This window comes from Rhinopithecus bieti, unplaced genomic scaffold (genome assembly GCF_001698545.2).
Source record: "Rhinopithecus bieti isolate Rb0 unplaced genomic scaffold, ASM169854v2 scaffold_54, whole genome shotgun sequence".
Taxonomy (NCBI): Eukaryota; Metazoa; Chordata; class Mammalia; order Primates; family Cercopithecidae; genus Rhinopithecus; species Rhinopithecus bieti.
Window position 1 is genome coordinate 569277 of NW_016803233.1, and position 13944 is coordinate 583220.

The 13944-nt window shown below is 39.3% G+C and overlaps 1 protein-coding gene across 1 annotated transcript in view; it reads left to right on the top strand.

Moving 5' to 3' along the window:
- The window catches only part of ASAP1 (ArfGAP with SH3 domain, ankyrin repeat and PH domain 1), a 399491-nt gene that overhangs the window by 194655 nt on the left and 190892 nt on the right, over positions 1-13944 (top strand). Inside the window, 1 exon segment of the mRNA XM_017870527.1 lies at positions 11785-11857. Coding sequence (XP_017726016.1) covers positions 11785-11857 — 73 coding nt within the window.

Genomic DNA, 13944 nt, shown 5'->3' on the forward strand with positions numbered 1-13944 from the left:
CTGAGATTGAATTGGCAGAATTTTGCGGCCTCTTGGGAAGAGGGTTAAACAAAAGGAATGTGACTTTAGTGTCCAGGTGAACATCTTTGTGCCATCACTGTGATACTAAATAGACATGGAGGAGGGAGGAAGAGAAGATTTGGAGGAAGACTTGAGTTTGGGGTGTGGTCCCAGAGGAGGAAGTGGATTGAACCACAACAGAAATACTTCAGAGAAGTTCTGTGGTGTAATACCCAGCTTGTCTCCTCCCTTTCCAGTCTTGCCCCTTTACCTTCCATTTCCACCACAACAGCCAGAGTCATTTTTCTTAGGGTCAGAGCTAATTACGTCTTTGTTCTAAAACCCTAGAGGCTCCATCTTGACCAAACTACAGCCTCCAGAATACAATCCAGTGTCCTTACCGTGACCCTTTCCTCCCTGTGTGATGGGTCCCAGTGTATCTCTTCAAACCTCCTGTTGCCACTTGTTTCAGGCATCTGATCTCCCTAATGCTTCTTCACACCAAGGGCATCTTTTCTCACAATGTTGGCATGCACATGGTTGTTCTCTGTCTAGTCCACCTTGAAGAAGAGAACGTTCTTGTCTTCACCAGGTATCCCCACACCTAGAACAGACTTGATGCCTGGAGGTATAGGTCTTTGTAGATGGAGGAGCCGTATATGCCTATTCATTCCCCCCGCCACATTCCTCAGCACAGACTAAATGCTTGAGTGACCTCTCAATGGGTCAGAGTTAGGATTAGAAATACCAGAAAGATAAACTATTCCCCTTTGATAAGTAAGCTCCTATTTTCTTTCCCGATCCCACAGATAGGCCCACTAATTATTTTCAAGGATTTTTCTACCAGTCAGTCACTCTCAGTGGTGTTTTTCAGTAAGTCACCAGTATTTTAAAGGGCACCTGGAAACTCTCACAAGCCTTTGCATCTCCACGTGGTGTTGTAGTTGGTTATTTATATTAAGCCTATTTTCTGTGTGCAGGTACACATGCCAGCAATCAGTTTTAGTGAAAATGATGCCCCTTGTCAAGACTCTAGTTCTCAATTTGTGAAGTCCACAAAGGCTGTAGTTCCCAGGGTGTGCCTGAAGCTAAATGGAAAGCCCCTCTGTGGTTTTAACTGACACTCACTATGCTGAGCAAAGTATTTAGCGGATAGACCTATGTGAAATGGCTGATGTGCAGCCCAAGTCTGACCTGCTTGGGTGGCACAACCCCAGTGACCTGCAAGTTGATTCCTTCCCCCCTTTGCTTTTTATCTCAACTACTCTTTAGCTGTTTTACATAGAGCCTCCTGGAATGGGAAGAAAAAGTCTTTGAAACTGATCGTTTAGTAGCCTGATTACTGAATCCTTGCTTTTTTTTTAAGGGTCCTCCATCTTTTGAACCCCACTGTGTCAGGTTGAAGGGTTGGAGAGCAACATGGTTATGAATATAGACCTTCGGATCAGGAAGATCTGCTTTGGAATCTTGGCTCTCTTATTAGCTGCATATCTTAGGGCCATTCTGATGTTCAATTTTCTTATCTGTAAAACATAGGTAATAGAAACCTTCTTATAAGTTACTGTGATGATTATATAAGATGATATAAAATTAATGGCAGTGTCACTTTGTCATTCTGTCATCAATATTGGGGAGAAAAGAGACAAAAGTGAGCTAAAATCAGACTCTGAGGACCATTGGGAAAAAGAGGAAAAGAAGCAAACACATGTCTGTGTCAGGTATTATATGAGAAAGGCATTAACAGTACCTTTGATATCAGAGAGAGCAACTAACTTGACCAGGGTCGCACAGTCAGTGCGTGGTAGCCAAGCAAGAAGTGACACAGTTCTCTGTGGCCTCAAAGCTTGTGTTTGTAGCCATGGCTTTACACCTCTCAAGATGGTAGCTTGACGCGTGAGTAGGCTGTGTTTCTTCCAAGAGGCAAAGGTTGGACCTCTTAACAAATGGTAGTTGATTTCTAGAACATTAATGATCACTTAGAACTGTGGATACTGCTAATAACTTAGTGCCAGATGGTGTGGGATCATCAAGGATTCTACTGATTAGGTGCAGAGAATGAGCTTCCCAGAGAAAAGCAAGACTTAGCTTAGCCCTCAGAGGTGGATTGAGTTCTCTTTACAGAATGTATGGAATGGCTGTACTTGTTTTGGGTGACAGGTTTGATTTTAAGGGTTGTATTTGTTTTCACACTGGTATAAAGAACTACCTGATACTGGGTAATTTATAAAGAAAAGAAGTTTAATTGACTCACAGTTCCGCATGGCTGGGGAAGCCTCAGGAAACTTACTGTCTTGGCAGAAGGCAAAGAGGAAGCAAGCACCTTCTTCACAAGGCCGCAGGAGAGAGAGTGGAAGAGCCGTACTTTTTAACCATCAGATCTTGTGAGAACTCACTCACTATTATGAGAACAGAATGGGGGGAACCACCCCTATGATCCAGTCACCTCCCGCCAGGCCCCTTCCCTGACATGTGGGGATTATAGTTCGACATGAGAGTTGAGTAGGGACACAGAGCCAAACCCTATCAAGGGTTTTGAAGGGGATCTCTTTTCCTTTCTCTCTACACATTGCTGAATTCTGCCATTGGTACAAAAGGCAGAGTGGTTTAATGAAAAGGTTGTTGATATGATAGGAGGCCCATACTTTCCTCTCACTCATCTAGTCTCTCTCGGTGTCTGCTTTTCCCGTGGTGGGGTGCGGGGGAGGGAGGTAGGCAGGCCCTTCACCGCAAGTGGCTTCCTTTTGCCCATGTTATATGTAGGACTTTGTAAGACTTCTCTACAACTCGTGGTGATTGATTGAGAGAAGTGTGCTTCATCCAGGTCCTAAGCCTTCATAAATGATTGTAAAATGATTTCATCATTGATACTTGATGTGACTGACTTTTGAAAGGCAAGATGAGGCTTGGGAACCATTGTAACTTCCAAGAGTCCTGGGGCGATTAGAAAGTGAGTATTTTTACATGTGCTACCCAAACAAAAAATATGTGTTGCAATATTTACCTTAGTTAAGATGGTGCTTCCTTTGAGTGATTGGAATAAACACTAAGGCTTTAAAACAAACAGTACATGAGAAATAGCAGCATTATTGAGTTCCAGTTTTCTTCTGTACAGCTTTAATTCTTGATACTTTTCATATAGAGTCAGATTTATTTGACTGATATTTATTGAGCCCTATCCTGGGCCTAACATAGGCCCTGCCTCAAAACGTGTACACACCTAACAGATAATTTATGCCTACGTAGGAAAGCAGACTTTTGCGAGCTAGTTTTATGCAATACCTTTTCTTTGGCTCGGGAAGTTGATAGCTTGGTGGTATTTTCTTGCATGGACTAAATTCTTAGAATTGTTTAGGAGATACTGGCCGAAGGTGGTATGTTAAATTTTTGCCAAGGATCTGAACTGTGAAGTAACCCTTCAAAGTTTAGGATCTACAGATCTTTGCTGTTCTTGGGTCAAATTCCATCTGAGAACCATGCAACCATTAAGCTGTAGGCACTGTAGCGGACATTAAATGTTTCTGATAGAAATCTTTATAAACACAGGAGAATCTTAAGGATACTTTTTATAGTCTAAAACAGCACAGATAAACATCTTAAAACCTTTATTTGCAGATCACATATCAACTTTCAATTTTTGGGCTGTGTTATGCAAATCAAATTTTATTTTAGGTTGGTCATTTCCCCTTCATGGCAGCCTCATTCAACTCATAATAATCTTGAAACTAACAAATGATAACATCTTTACCTCTTCGTTTCATATAAGCTGCTGCTGCCAGGTCCCTCTTCCTCTGTTGGCAAGTATTCTGCGCTGCTGCTTCCTGGTTGAACCCCACTAACTGTGGGTGTTGTATAGTTGTTACGCAGGATGATTCTTAGCACTCCACAACTCAACTCCTCAAACTGCTGTAGTTGGGGCTGTACTTTGAGTTCCTGTTTCTGTTCTGCTTCTTTCTGCCTCAACTTGTCTTTTCTGTCTGCACCCTTACTCCCATTCCTTTCTGGCTTGTTCCAAGAGGAGTGTCAGGTAAAATGCCATGAGCAGCGTCTCCTCCAGGATTGTAGGAGTTGAAGATGAAGATGACCTAGGGCAGCACCTGGCCTACAGGGGACACTCTTAGTTAGCTTCCTTATTCTCTTCTTAATTCCTTTCCAACCTTCTTTTTGTTATCCCTGAAACCCCATGAGACTTATTTTGCTCTTCCAAAGGTGTGCCATACAGACAAGCTATGTTTCACTCACTTCTGTATCTTTATAACCTGACCCCTAGCCATTGCTTAGTAAATGTTTGCTGGGTGGATGAGTGCATAGAAAGATAATCCTAGTGAGGGGAAATGATGAGAGGTATTTTGAGACTAGTTGGGTTTTAATTTCATTTGTGGCCACTCCACTTACCCTTTCAGATGAGGAGATAGAGCTGCTTTGGCAGGGTTTATTGTACCCACATGGTCATTTTGGATTCTTCCACAGTCTCCGGGAATGGGCATTCTTGTTTTTAATTTCAAGTAGTCAGGAGATTCTGGGACCATCTGTTCACTAGTATAGGAAAGGGCAAGGCCACAAGGAGTTCATATCCACCTAGTACTCAGGCCAGTTTAACTGAAACCACCAACAGGTCCTCAAATGTCAGACACAGACATAAGGAAGATATTCATTCTTTCACCTTCCATTTGTTTGCTTGTTCATTCCGTCAGCTTCCACTGAGTGCTCTAGTAAGTCTGATACCATGCTACCTGTTAGGGCCTTTTAGTCTGGATCTGAAGGTTACAACAGGGTGATCTGTACACCCTTGATTTGGCCCTCCCACCAGATCAGTGACTAACACAAGTCTTTAAAATGAATTTAATAGACCAACACCTGTGAGAAGAAGGGGATTTTAAAAAAAATTAATAGATATTTACTGCACATCTCTTACTGTTTTCAATGCTGGTGACATTGCTGTGAACAGGATAGTACCACCTCTTTGAGAGATTACATTCTGTTGGGACAGATCGTAATCGCAGGAGCATAACAATAAGATCATTTCAGAGAGTGTTAGTTCTTCCTAGGTAGTAAGAGAGGGTAATGAATGGAGAGTGACTGGGAGTTGGGCCATCAGAATGTCCTTGTGAGGTGACATTTGAGCTGAAAGCCAGAAAAAGAGAGAGAAGGTACAAGCCAGGCCCATTTAGATTTAGGCGAAGAGAGATTTAAGAAAAAGATTTCAGGAGAGAGGTCAGCAATTCTAAAAGCTTTAAGGCAGGACTAGCGCATTGGGGTTTGAAAGACTGTAGGTGTGGCTGGAACGTAATGAGTAGTGGAGGGTGTGGGAACAGAGGGGAGAGGGCAAAAGGCTGGGTCACATAGGGCCTTACAGGCAGTAGCGAGGACTTTGTTTTATTAGAGGAACAGTGAATTCATTCATCTTTCCTTTCTTCCTCCAGAGAGAGAGAGAGAGAGAGAGAGAGAGAGAGAGAGAGAGAGAGAGAGAGATTCATTTCATTCATGTCAGTGAATCTTTACAAAGCATCTTCTGTGTGAAGAAATAAACATGAATATTATCCTGGTATTATTCTTACAGAGTTTTTAGTTGCTGGAGTACGGGGAGAGACACAGGTACTTAAACACCTAAAAAATAAGATACAGAGTGGAATGATGTGAGCAGTATGGATAAAGCAAGCCCCAGGCTAGCAATAATAAATGTTTTATGAACAACTTACTTTATCAATCCTATCAGAAGCCTTACTAGGCTTCCCGTTTCTTCTAGCAAAGGGTTTTGCTGCTGCTGCTGCTTTGCTGTTGCAAGAAGTGAGGAGGCCTGCAGCTGGTTAAGGAGAGGTAGATGCACAATTTGGTTTTCACACTTAGGCTGGTGCCTGTTGAAGCGTCTAGCACACTGAGTGGATGAATAAATGCCTAAATGATGTAAAAACCCAAGTTTGATGATCATGAGAAAAAATCTCAGAGAAATTGGTTCCAGGACCCCCACAGATACCAAAATCTGTGCAGGAAGGCCAACAGCACACATTTGCATGGTTTGCCTGTATCTCTCCCCTTTTTGAGGAGGAGACAGTGACAATTCTTCATTGTCATTCTTTCTTCTGGCACCTTTATCCACAGCTCTACTCATGATCACGTTGAACAATGTGAATGAATGCATAGAAAGAGCTTATGCCTTCACATTATGATTATTCATGTATATGTTCTAGCATATGGAGACTTAAAATGGATAAATAATTTACTGATTTGGCTGTGAGGCTGCATGAGAACTTATGTCACTTTTTCATCCTCTTATGCAAGTGTTAATTAGACATCCCTAAACACATTGCTCTGCAGTCTTCACTCCTCCCATCAAGGTAGCGTGATTGCCTAACAAACTCAAGGCTGAAGTAATCAGTCTAAACCAAAATTAGGCCAAAGCAGCATTCCCTTGCTTCCCCTATTAAAGGAATAACACATATAAGAACATTTACCTTGTGGCGATTATGGGATAAATGCATCCATGAAAAAGCATTTTTTAAATGACCTCTCTGAATATACTATAAAGCAATACAATGGAAGCCCTTTTTTTCAAGTAAGCCCTTTTCAAGAAACGCTGCTCCAAGTGTTTCACTGGCAGCCGCCTTCTGAGGTGACAGTAATGATAGCTAGTCTTTTTTGAGCACCTGCTCCCTTCAAGGCTTTGTGCTAGCCACTTCTAGGCACATTAACGTATTGAATGCTCACAGCACTCCTAGATGGTAGGTATAATTCTCTGCTACCTTGGCATATCTCTAGGAAATTCTATGCTAGTATTTTATTGTTATATACTATTTCCTGCCTCTGTAAACATATTCATAAAATTTAGCTCCAAAGAATTGTGGTTATTATCTAAAATCAAATCTACCCAAATTAAGAGCAGTTTTCCCACTTGAGTGTATAGAAAGTACCATAGATTTATAAAGTAATTCTAAAATACGTAGAATTTTAGAAAATCTTAATGAATAGTGGCAACAGTATTGCCATTTCTCAGTTAACGTAAATATATTTCAGTAAAATATTTTTAAAGAAAATTTACAGAATAACTTTGAAGGCAATGTCCTCTTAAGACATTATTCTCATCACTGTATAGTCATATCTCTTCTACATATATGGCTATACATATTAGATATGTATACCTTTAAACTTTGTTCGAAACCATTAGGGGAAGAATTACAGAGGACCATGTTTTCTGAATTTAAAACTATTTTATCAATCATTTTCAAAGCAAGTCTTATGCTGCCTACTTTTCTGTTTTGTGGAGATGATTATACTGATGAGTTTGTGTATTCAGTCATTTGTCGCTTCATTTCATAAGCATTTTTGAGCATCTACTGTGTGCTAGACACTGGGAATAGGAACTCAGCCATGAACAGGTTATACAAAGCCCCTGCTTTCATAGAACTTCCATTCTTCTAGAGAAATAGCATAAAAGCAAGCAAATCATGAACAGGATCATTTCAGAGTGTGGTAACACTATGGAACAACTGGCATGATGTGCATTCCAGAGTAACCTTTGGGTGGGCCGAGGGTGTACGCTGCTGTAGGGTATCCTTAGAAGACTTTTGTGGAGAAAGGACTTTTAATCTGAGGCCTGTGTAAGAAGAAAGAGCCAGTCATCCAGAGAGCTTGGGGGAAGAGTTTTAGGCAGAGCAATCAACTGGTTCAAATGCCCTGAGCAGGCATGGTCAGATTCATACATGTCTCTGAGAATATCTGCTCTTACACTCTGCTGTGACTGAGGGATACCACTCGGCCTAGAGGAGTATGCTACCCTTCCTGTCCTCAAAGTCTCAAAGGACTTTTCCATCCTTATGGTCTGGTTTCTGTAATTTTTCTACATCCTTTTGGCTGTCAGCTCTCATGTAGTGCCTCCATCAGTATGGCTTCCCAGCGGCCTCTCTCTGATTTGCAGCAGCCTGCATCTTCTCTGTGCCTAGATTCAAATGACAAAACTTGTTAGGACTATGTGTGAAATAAAAGTAGAAAGTCTTCGTGTCAGGGTTGGAAGTGCTCTCCTAGATTACCATCCCTGATCCTTAGTTATGTAATGTTAAAGAGAATGTAATGATGTCGTATGGCACAACTTTACATTCTCCTTTATTCATTTGTTTGTTAATTCATTCTTTCCCGCTCACCCCACCCTTTCGTGTTGTTCAACTGCAGATACATACTTAAAAATGCCTGCACATGTTTTATCCTACTTTTAATGATTTGGGAAAGATAATCTTATAGCCTATATTATCTACCGTTTTTCTCTTAGCCCTTATTTAATTTTACATATATGACATTTCAAAGGATATCACTGCAGTTGTTGTTTGGCATTTATGGGAATAAAACTTTGCAGCACACTTAGACATGTGTTATTTCTAGGGGGAGCCTTGTTTGATTGAAGGACAGTATCCCCTGGCTCTCTACAACAGGAGGCTCTTAAAAGTGCATTTTATTTAGCTTATTTTTACCAGTGGCCAAACACTCTAGCTTAAAAGAAAAAGAAGTGTCACCTAGAGTTAACTGACTGTAGCTGTCAAATGGGGATGCTTTCAATAAACTTCAAAAGTGAGTAGGTGAACTTTACACCCTACCAGTTCATAAGCAAGTTGGTAAACATTCAACAGAAATTCTGAGACTGTACCCGCTCCCCCTCCAACAAAAGGAAGTAGGTAGATGGTCTCAAAAAATGTTACGGCTGAAATCTTTCACATTCATTTGCTCATTTGGAGTTAACTGTAAAGTCCACTTAGTAATTTCTGTTAGACTACAGTCACCTTTTTTAGTCATTATTCCCACAAAGATAACCGATAGGTTATTTTCCTCCAGAAGCAGATCTTTGTTTCTTTCTTGAAAGTAATTAAGAAATGTTAAGATTCAGGGGAAACTTGGACTTGTCTTCCACAACAGATTAGATGGCATGGTTGAAAAAGCATAGGCTGGCTCTTCTCTTACTTGGTATGTGACGCTTGGCAAGCTAACTAATTTCTCTAAGGCCCAAGGTTTTTTATCAGGGAAAAAGGACAATCATAAGTATAGAAAAAAATTAATGACTATTTTTAGCATTTTTTAGAAATGACATCATAGAAACAGTTCATCTAAGAATAAACCCATTTTTTAAGTAAATTTACTTTTAAGTAAATGCTTATTTGCATCATTTTCAATCTAAATGTCTTGTATTTTTTTAAAACTCAGGTTTATCTCAAAACTGGTATGTAGTTGCCACCTCCCCCATATGATGAGACTGTTTGTAGTCTCAGCTTATGGCAGATATCATTAGAATGCAGAATTAGGTAGTGGTTAGAAGATAAAGCTCTGTGTTGTCAGAGACCTGGGTTCAAATTCTAGCTTAGCCACCCTGGACAAGTTAAGCTTTCTAAGCCAAGCCTCTGTTTCCTCATTCATAAAATGCGTATAATAATAATATTTATTTCATAGGACTTTTGTGAGAATTAACTGAGATAATCTATGTAAACCTCTCAGCATGCTTTCTGGTTTATACCAAGTGTTTGTTAAATACTAGTTGCCTTCCCTCTTTCCTCTACAGTGCAAATCTTAAATCTTTTCAGTAATACGAAATTTATCTCTTCCTTGAAATGTCTTGTAAAACATTTCCTTAAACATGACATGCAGCATGACAGGTATGTGAGATGACTTGAGATCCTAAGCCAAGGAGCATTTTGTATAGGTAGAGGTACATTGTAGTTTTCAGGGTGTCTTCTATCAATGGTAAATGATCGTGGTTTTTCATTTATTGTAGCTCTTTACAATACAGTTATTTAAATTTCTTAAAAGAGATATAAGTGTATTTAAAGGGAGATACTGAACAGAAGTACAGGTGGGCAGTGGATGTGACGAGATATGGAGTTAGAATGTAGTGATGGGTATGATGGAAATAGTGTCAGACTTGCAGTCTGGAAACCCTGTTTTTTGTCTCAGCATCCCAGTAAAGAAAGCATACAGTTTGGGATTTGGTAGATATAAGTGTGGAATGTGATGTTAGCATTTTCTGCCTCTGTGACCTTGGGAAAGTTACTTGACCTTTCTCGCCTTCCCTCTCTCTAAATATTTATTGAAGGTCTACTACATTTCCGTATCTGAAAAATGAAGATGATCTTTAACAGAATTTCTGTAAAGATGCAATGCAAAGGGATAAAATATTTGAAAGCATATATATCTTATATAATTGATATGTTTTATAAATATAATAAGTTTTATACCTCATGTCTAGTAAGTGCTCAGTAAATGTTAGTTCTAGTGTTACTTAGGACCTGTGGTTGCAAGTGACAGAATTCCAAGCTCAACTGGCTTGGGACAGAAGGAATTTGTTGTCTCATGTACTCAGACTGCAGGAAGGTTAACAGTGACATACGCCTTGGGAACAGCTGGAAGCAAAAACTCAGATGCCAGAGGACTCTCTCTACCCTCTTTTCTCTGTTACTGTGTCTCTGTTAGTGTCATTCTGTCTGGCCACATTTTTCCTCACATCAAGAAACAGAACTCCTGGCAGTCCTAAGCTGATGTGACCAGAAAGGGACTGAGCTTGTTTCCAGAAGCCCAGAAATTCTAGGAATGTCATTGAGTCCAGTATGAGTCTGGTGCTCACCTGGCCAGACATTGGGGTGTGGAGAACAAGAGGTGAAGGAAAACAGTAGGAAAGACCGTTTTCCATAAGGGGAATTGTAGGTGCCTGCTACCATTGCTTTTATCCGTTTCAGCTTCTTCAGGGATGTACTTAGCCTCTATGGGCTTCAGTTTTCTGGTCTGAAGTTCCAAGGTTTAGATGATATAATGGATGTGAGTGTACATTTAATGTTTTAAAATTTTATTTATGCAGTTTATTACTGTTATTGCTCATGCCCTGCAAATCTTGACATATCATCTGGGGGTTCCCAGGCTGACCACAGACCCTTGAAGTAGCAGAAAGGGGCCTAAAATTGTTTTAAGGAGTTAGTCCAGTGTGCCAAGTACATTGACTATTCCTTCTTTTAAACTTGTTTTTTGAGTGTCATACACGTACAGAAAGGAGTACATATCCTAAATGCACAATTTGCTGAATTTTAACAAACTAAACACAATTGTATATCCTGTACCTGGATTAAGAATCAACAACAGTAGACTCCTAGAAGCCCCCCGCTTGTACCACAAGTAGATTAATGTGTTGATTCATCATCTAAGAAATCATTTAAAAGCTTTACCAGCATCATGATGGCATTTTCCAAACTGTTTTTTTAAATTAAAATATTGCTAAAATTCAACTGCCATATGTCATAAGTATTTTTTTTTAACACTAAAAGAAATCCCAAAACTTAAAAGCACTGTGAAAAGCTCTTCAGGTCATTCCTACTCATTATACTCCTTGAAACGTTTTTCTGCCTAAAATTACCATTTAGGTGATAAAATGACAGTATCCTCTTGCCTGGGTATTGTGCCATTCATGTCTATGCTTGCCTTTTCTCCTTACCAGATTGTAAATGCATGAGAGAATACAAGCCTTAAGATTTCTTAGGTGTCTTGTATTATCTTTCTTGTGTGTAACTTAGCATGATAATTGACTGACTAGAATGCTATCCATTTCACACACTGAGCTTTGTGGAATGACTGTACTTCTCCTGAAACTGTAACTACCCAGATCCCAGGGACTTCCAGTCTGAAATGATTCATTGTTAATGAATATGTCAGTTTGCTGTTGCTCTGGTACTCAGGAAAACAAATGCAATTACAAATGAATTTCTCTTTTTCTTTTTTTCTTTATTTACCAAATCTTCTAATATCTTTTCCCCCTTTTTTCTCTTCTAGGCGCTAGACCAAGATAGAACAGCCCTTCAGAAAGTGAAGAAGTCTGTAAAAGCAATATATAATTCTGGTCAAGGTAAGCACTTACTAAAAGTCAGATAACATGAATTACAATAATGTCTACAGAGTTTTCTTAGTTATTTAAAAGATGTTAAGTTTATAGGAAACTTGACGCAAATGGAAAAGTAAGTAGGTAAAAGAAATTTCTCTTTTTTTCCTCTTATCTCGACTGTCAGCCCAAGCCTATTAGTGTTTCCAAAACAGAAAGAAGAAAAAGCATTAGTCGCAGTGGATTTTACTATACCCTTAAGTGCTTAATAGAGTTAAGAGTAATTTTGTCACAAGTGACATGAGATAAATAAAATTTCTGTGTGAATTTGGTCAACCTATAACTCAGTGGCTTCAGTTAAACACATCAGAATATTTTCCCTTCTTCAGTGTACCTGTACACATTTGAAAATCAGTATTGGCGATGGTCGTGGAAAAAGTTAGAGAGGAGGGGGCAAAGTTAAATTCAAACCTCAACAGACCTGTGAACTATCATCTTTTCTTTTGTTGGAAGGTGTGCCAGATAACCTGTGTAACTAAATGTTTTAACTGTCTAGTGACTTTGTCACCTTGGAGGCAAAAGTATGTCATCAGTGAGTAAGAGGAAACAAACTAAATTAAAAAAAAAAAAAAAAAAGAAACAGAGTAACCACAAAAAATGATAGGCTCCAGCGCTGTAGAAGAGAGGCTTGGAAACATAAAATGGATTTCAGAGTTTCTCACTCACATCTTTTGTTAATATTGCAGTACCACCTCACCTACCAATAGGTTACTTCTCCAAGAAATCAGTGGTCAGTAACTTAACAGAAAACCTGGGAGGGAAGGCAGCAGACTATAATAGAAAGAGCACAGGCCATGAAGTTGGACAGATATGGGCTTTCGTCCTTGCTAATCCACTTCTTATTAGCAAGGTGACCTTGAGCTGGTTATTTCTCCTTCTTGAGCTTCCATTTTTCTTCTGTAACATGAGGATAGTGGTATTAAAAAAGTTGTTGAAGGGATTTAATGAGCTCATATCTGTAAAGGGTCTCCCAGGTTACGGAAGTTCAATAAATGCTTGTTCCTCTTAATTTTATCATCATGAAATTATTGAGCTGAAGGGAACGTGAACAAGCCAAAACCCTCAGGTACTTTATGGCCCTCCTGTCTCATCAGAGCTGGGAATCACTAGCCAAATGAAACTGGAAACCTAATACTCTCTTGTTTTTTAAACCCCCCTAGGCCTTGAGACATTCTGTAATATTAATTGTTAACACATTTTGCACCCTGATGCCTTCATTTTGCTCCCTAATTTCTTTATATCCAATAAAACACTAACTTCTCATTAATGTAGATAACTAATAGTCATGTAGTTATGACCAAATGTTGTTTTAGGTCTTGGCTTAAGTTATATACCTAATTTATAACTTCTGCCGTTAGCATTTTTTTCAATGAACTCCTACACTGTGGTAGGCCCTTATATTTGATATTAGCTCTTTGGGGAGGTGAGTGGGATAAATAACTAGGAGATGCCACAAAGCGGGCTTCTGGGATACTGATATTGTTGTTTCTTGATGCTAGTGGTGGTTACATGGTAAAGTTCACTTTTTGGTAATTCATCAGATACTGAACTTAGGATTTATATACTTTTCTGTAGGTATGTATATTATATACCAATAAAAATATATTTAAAGTATTATATGCAAGGAGGTTCACTGAAGCCTTGGTTGTGATTTGAAAGAGCAGAAAATAAAAGGGATTTATTCAATAAACCATAATATATATATAATAGAACACTGCACACCCTTTTAAAAAAGAGAGAAACTCAAGTAGTCTAGTTCTGAGTTTGAATCCTAGCTTTGTTATACTTGTTCAAGTCAAGTGTATTATTTAACTTCCAGGAGTCTTACATTTCCTTACCATAAATTTAAAAAATAATATCTAATGGGCAGGGGATCGTATGGACAAAAGGAGAGACCATCTGAGGCCCCTAATACACTGCCTGCCACATAGTAGGTGCTTAACAAATGGTAGATGGGGGAAAAGGACAGCTAGATGAATGCTTGAGTGCCTTCTCTATTTTAATTCAGTGATTCCACATATAGCATTTGACCAGCTTGATTTTATAAAGAGCTT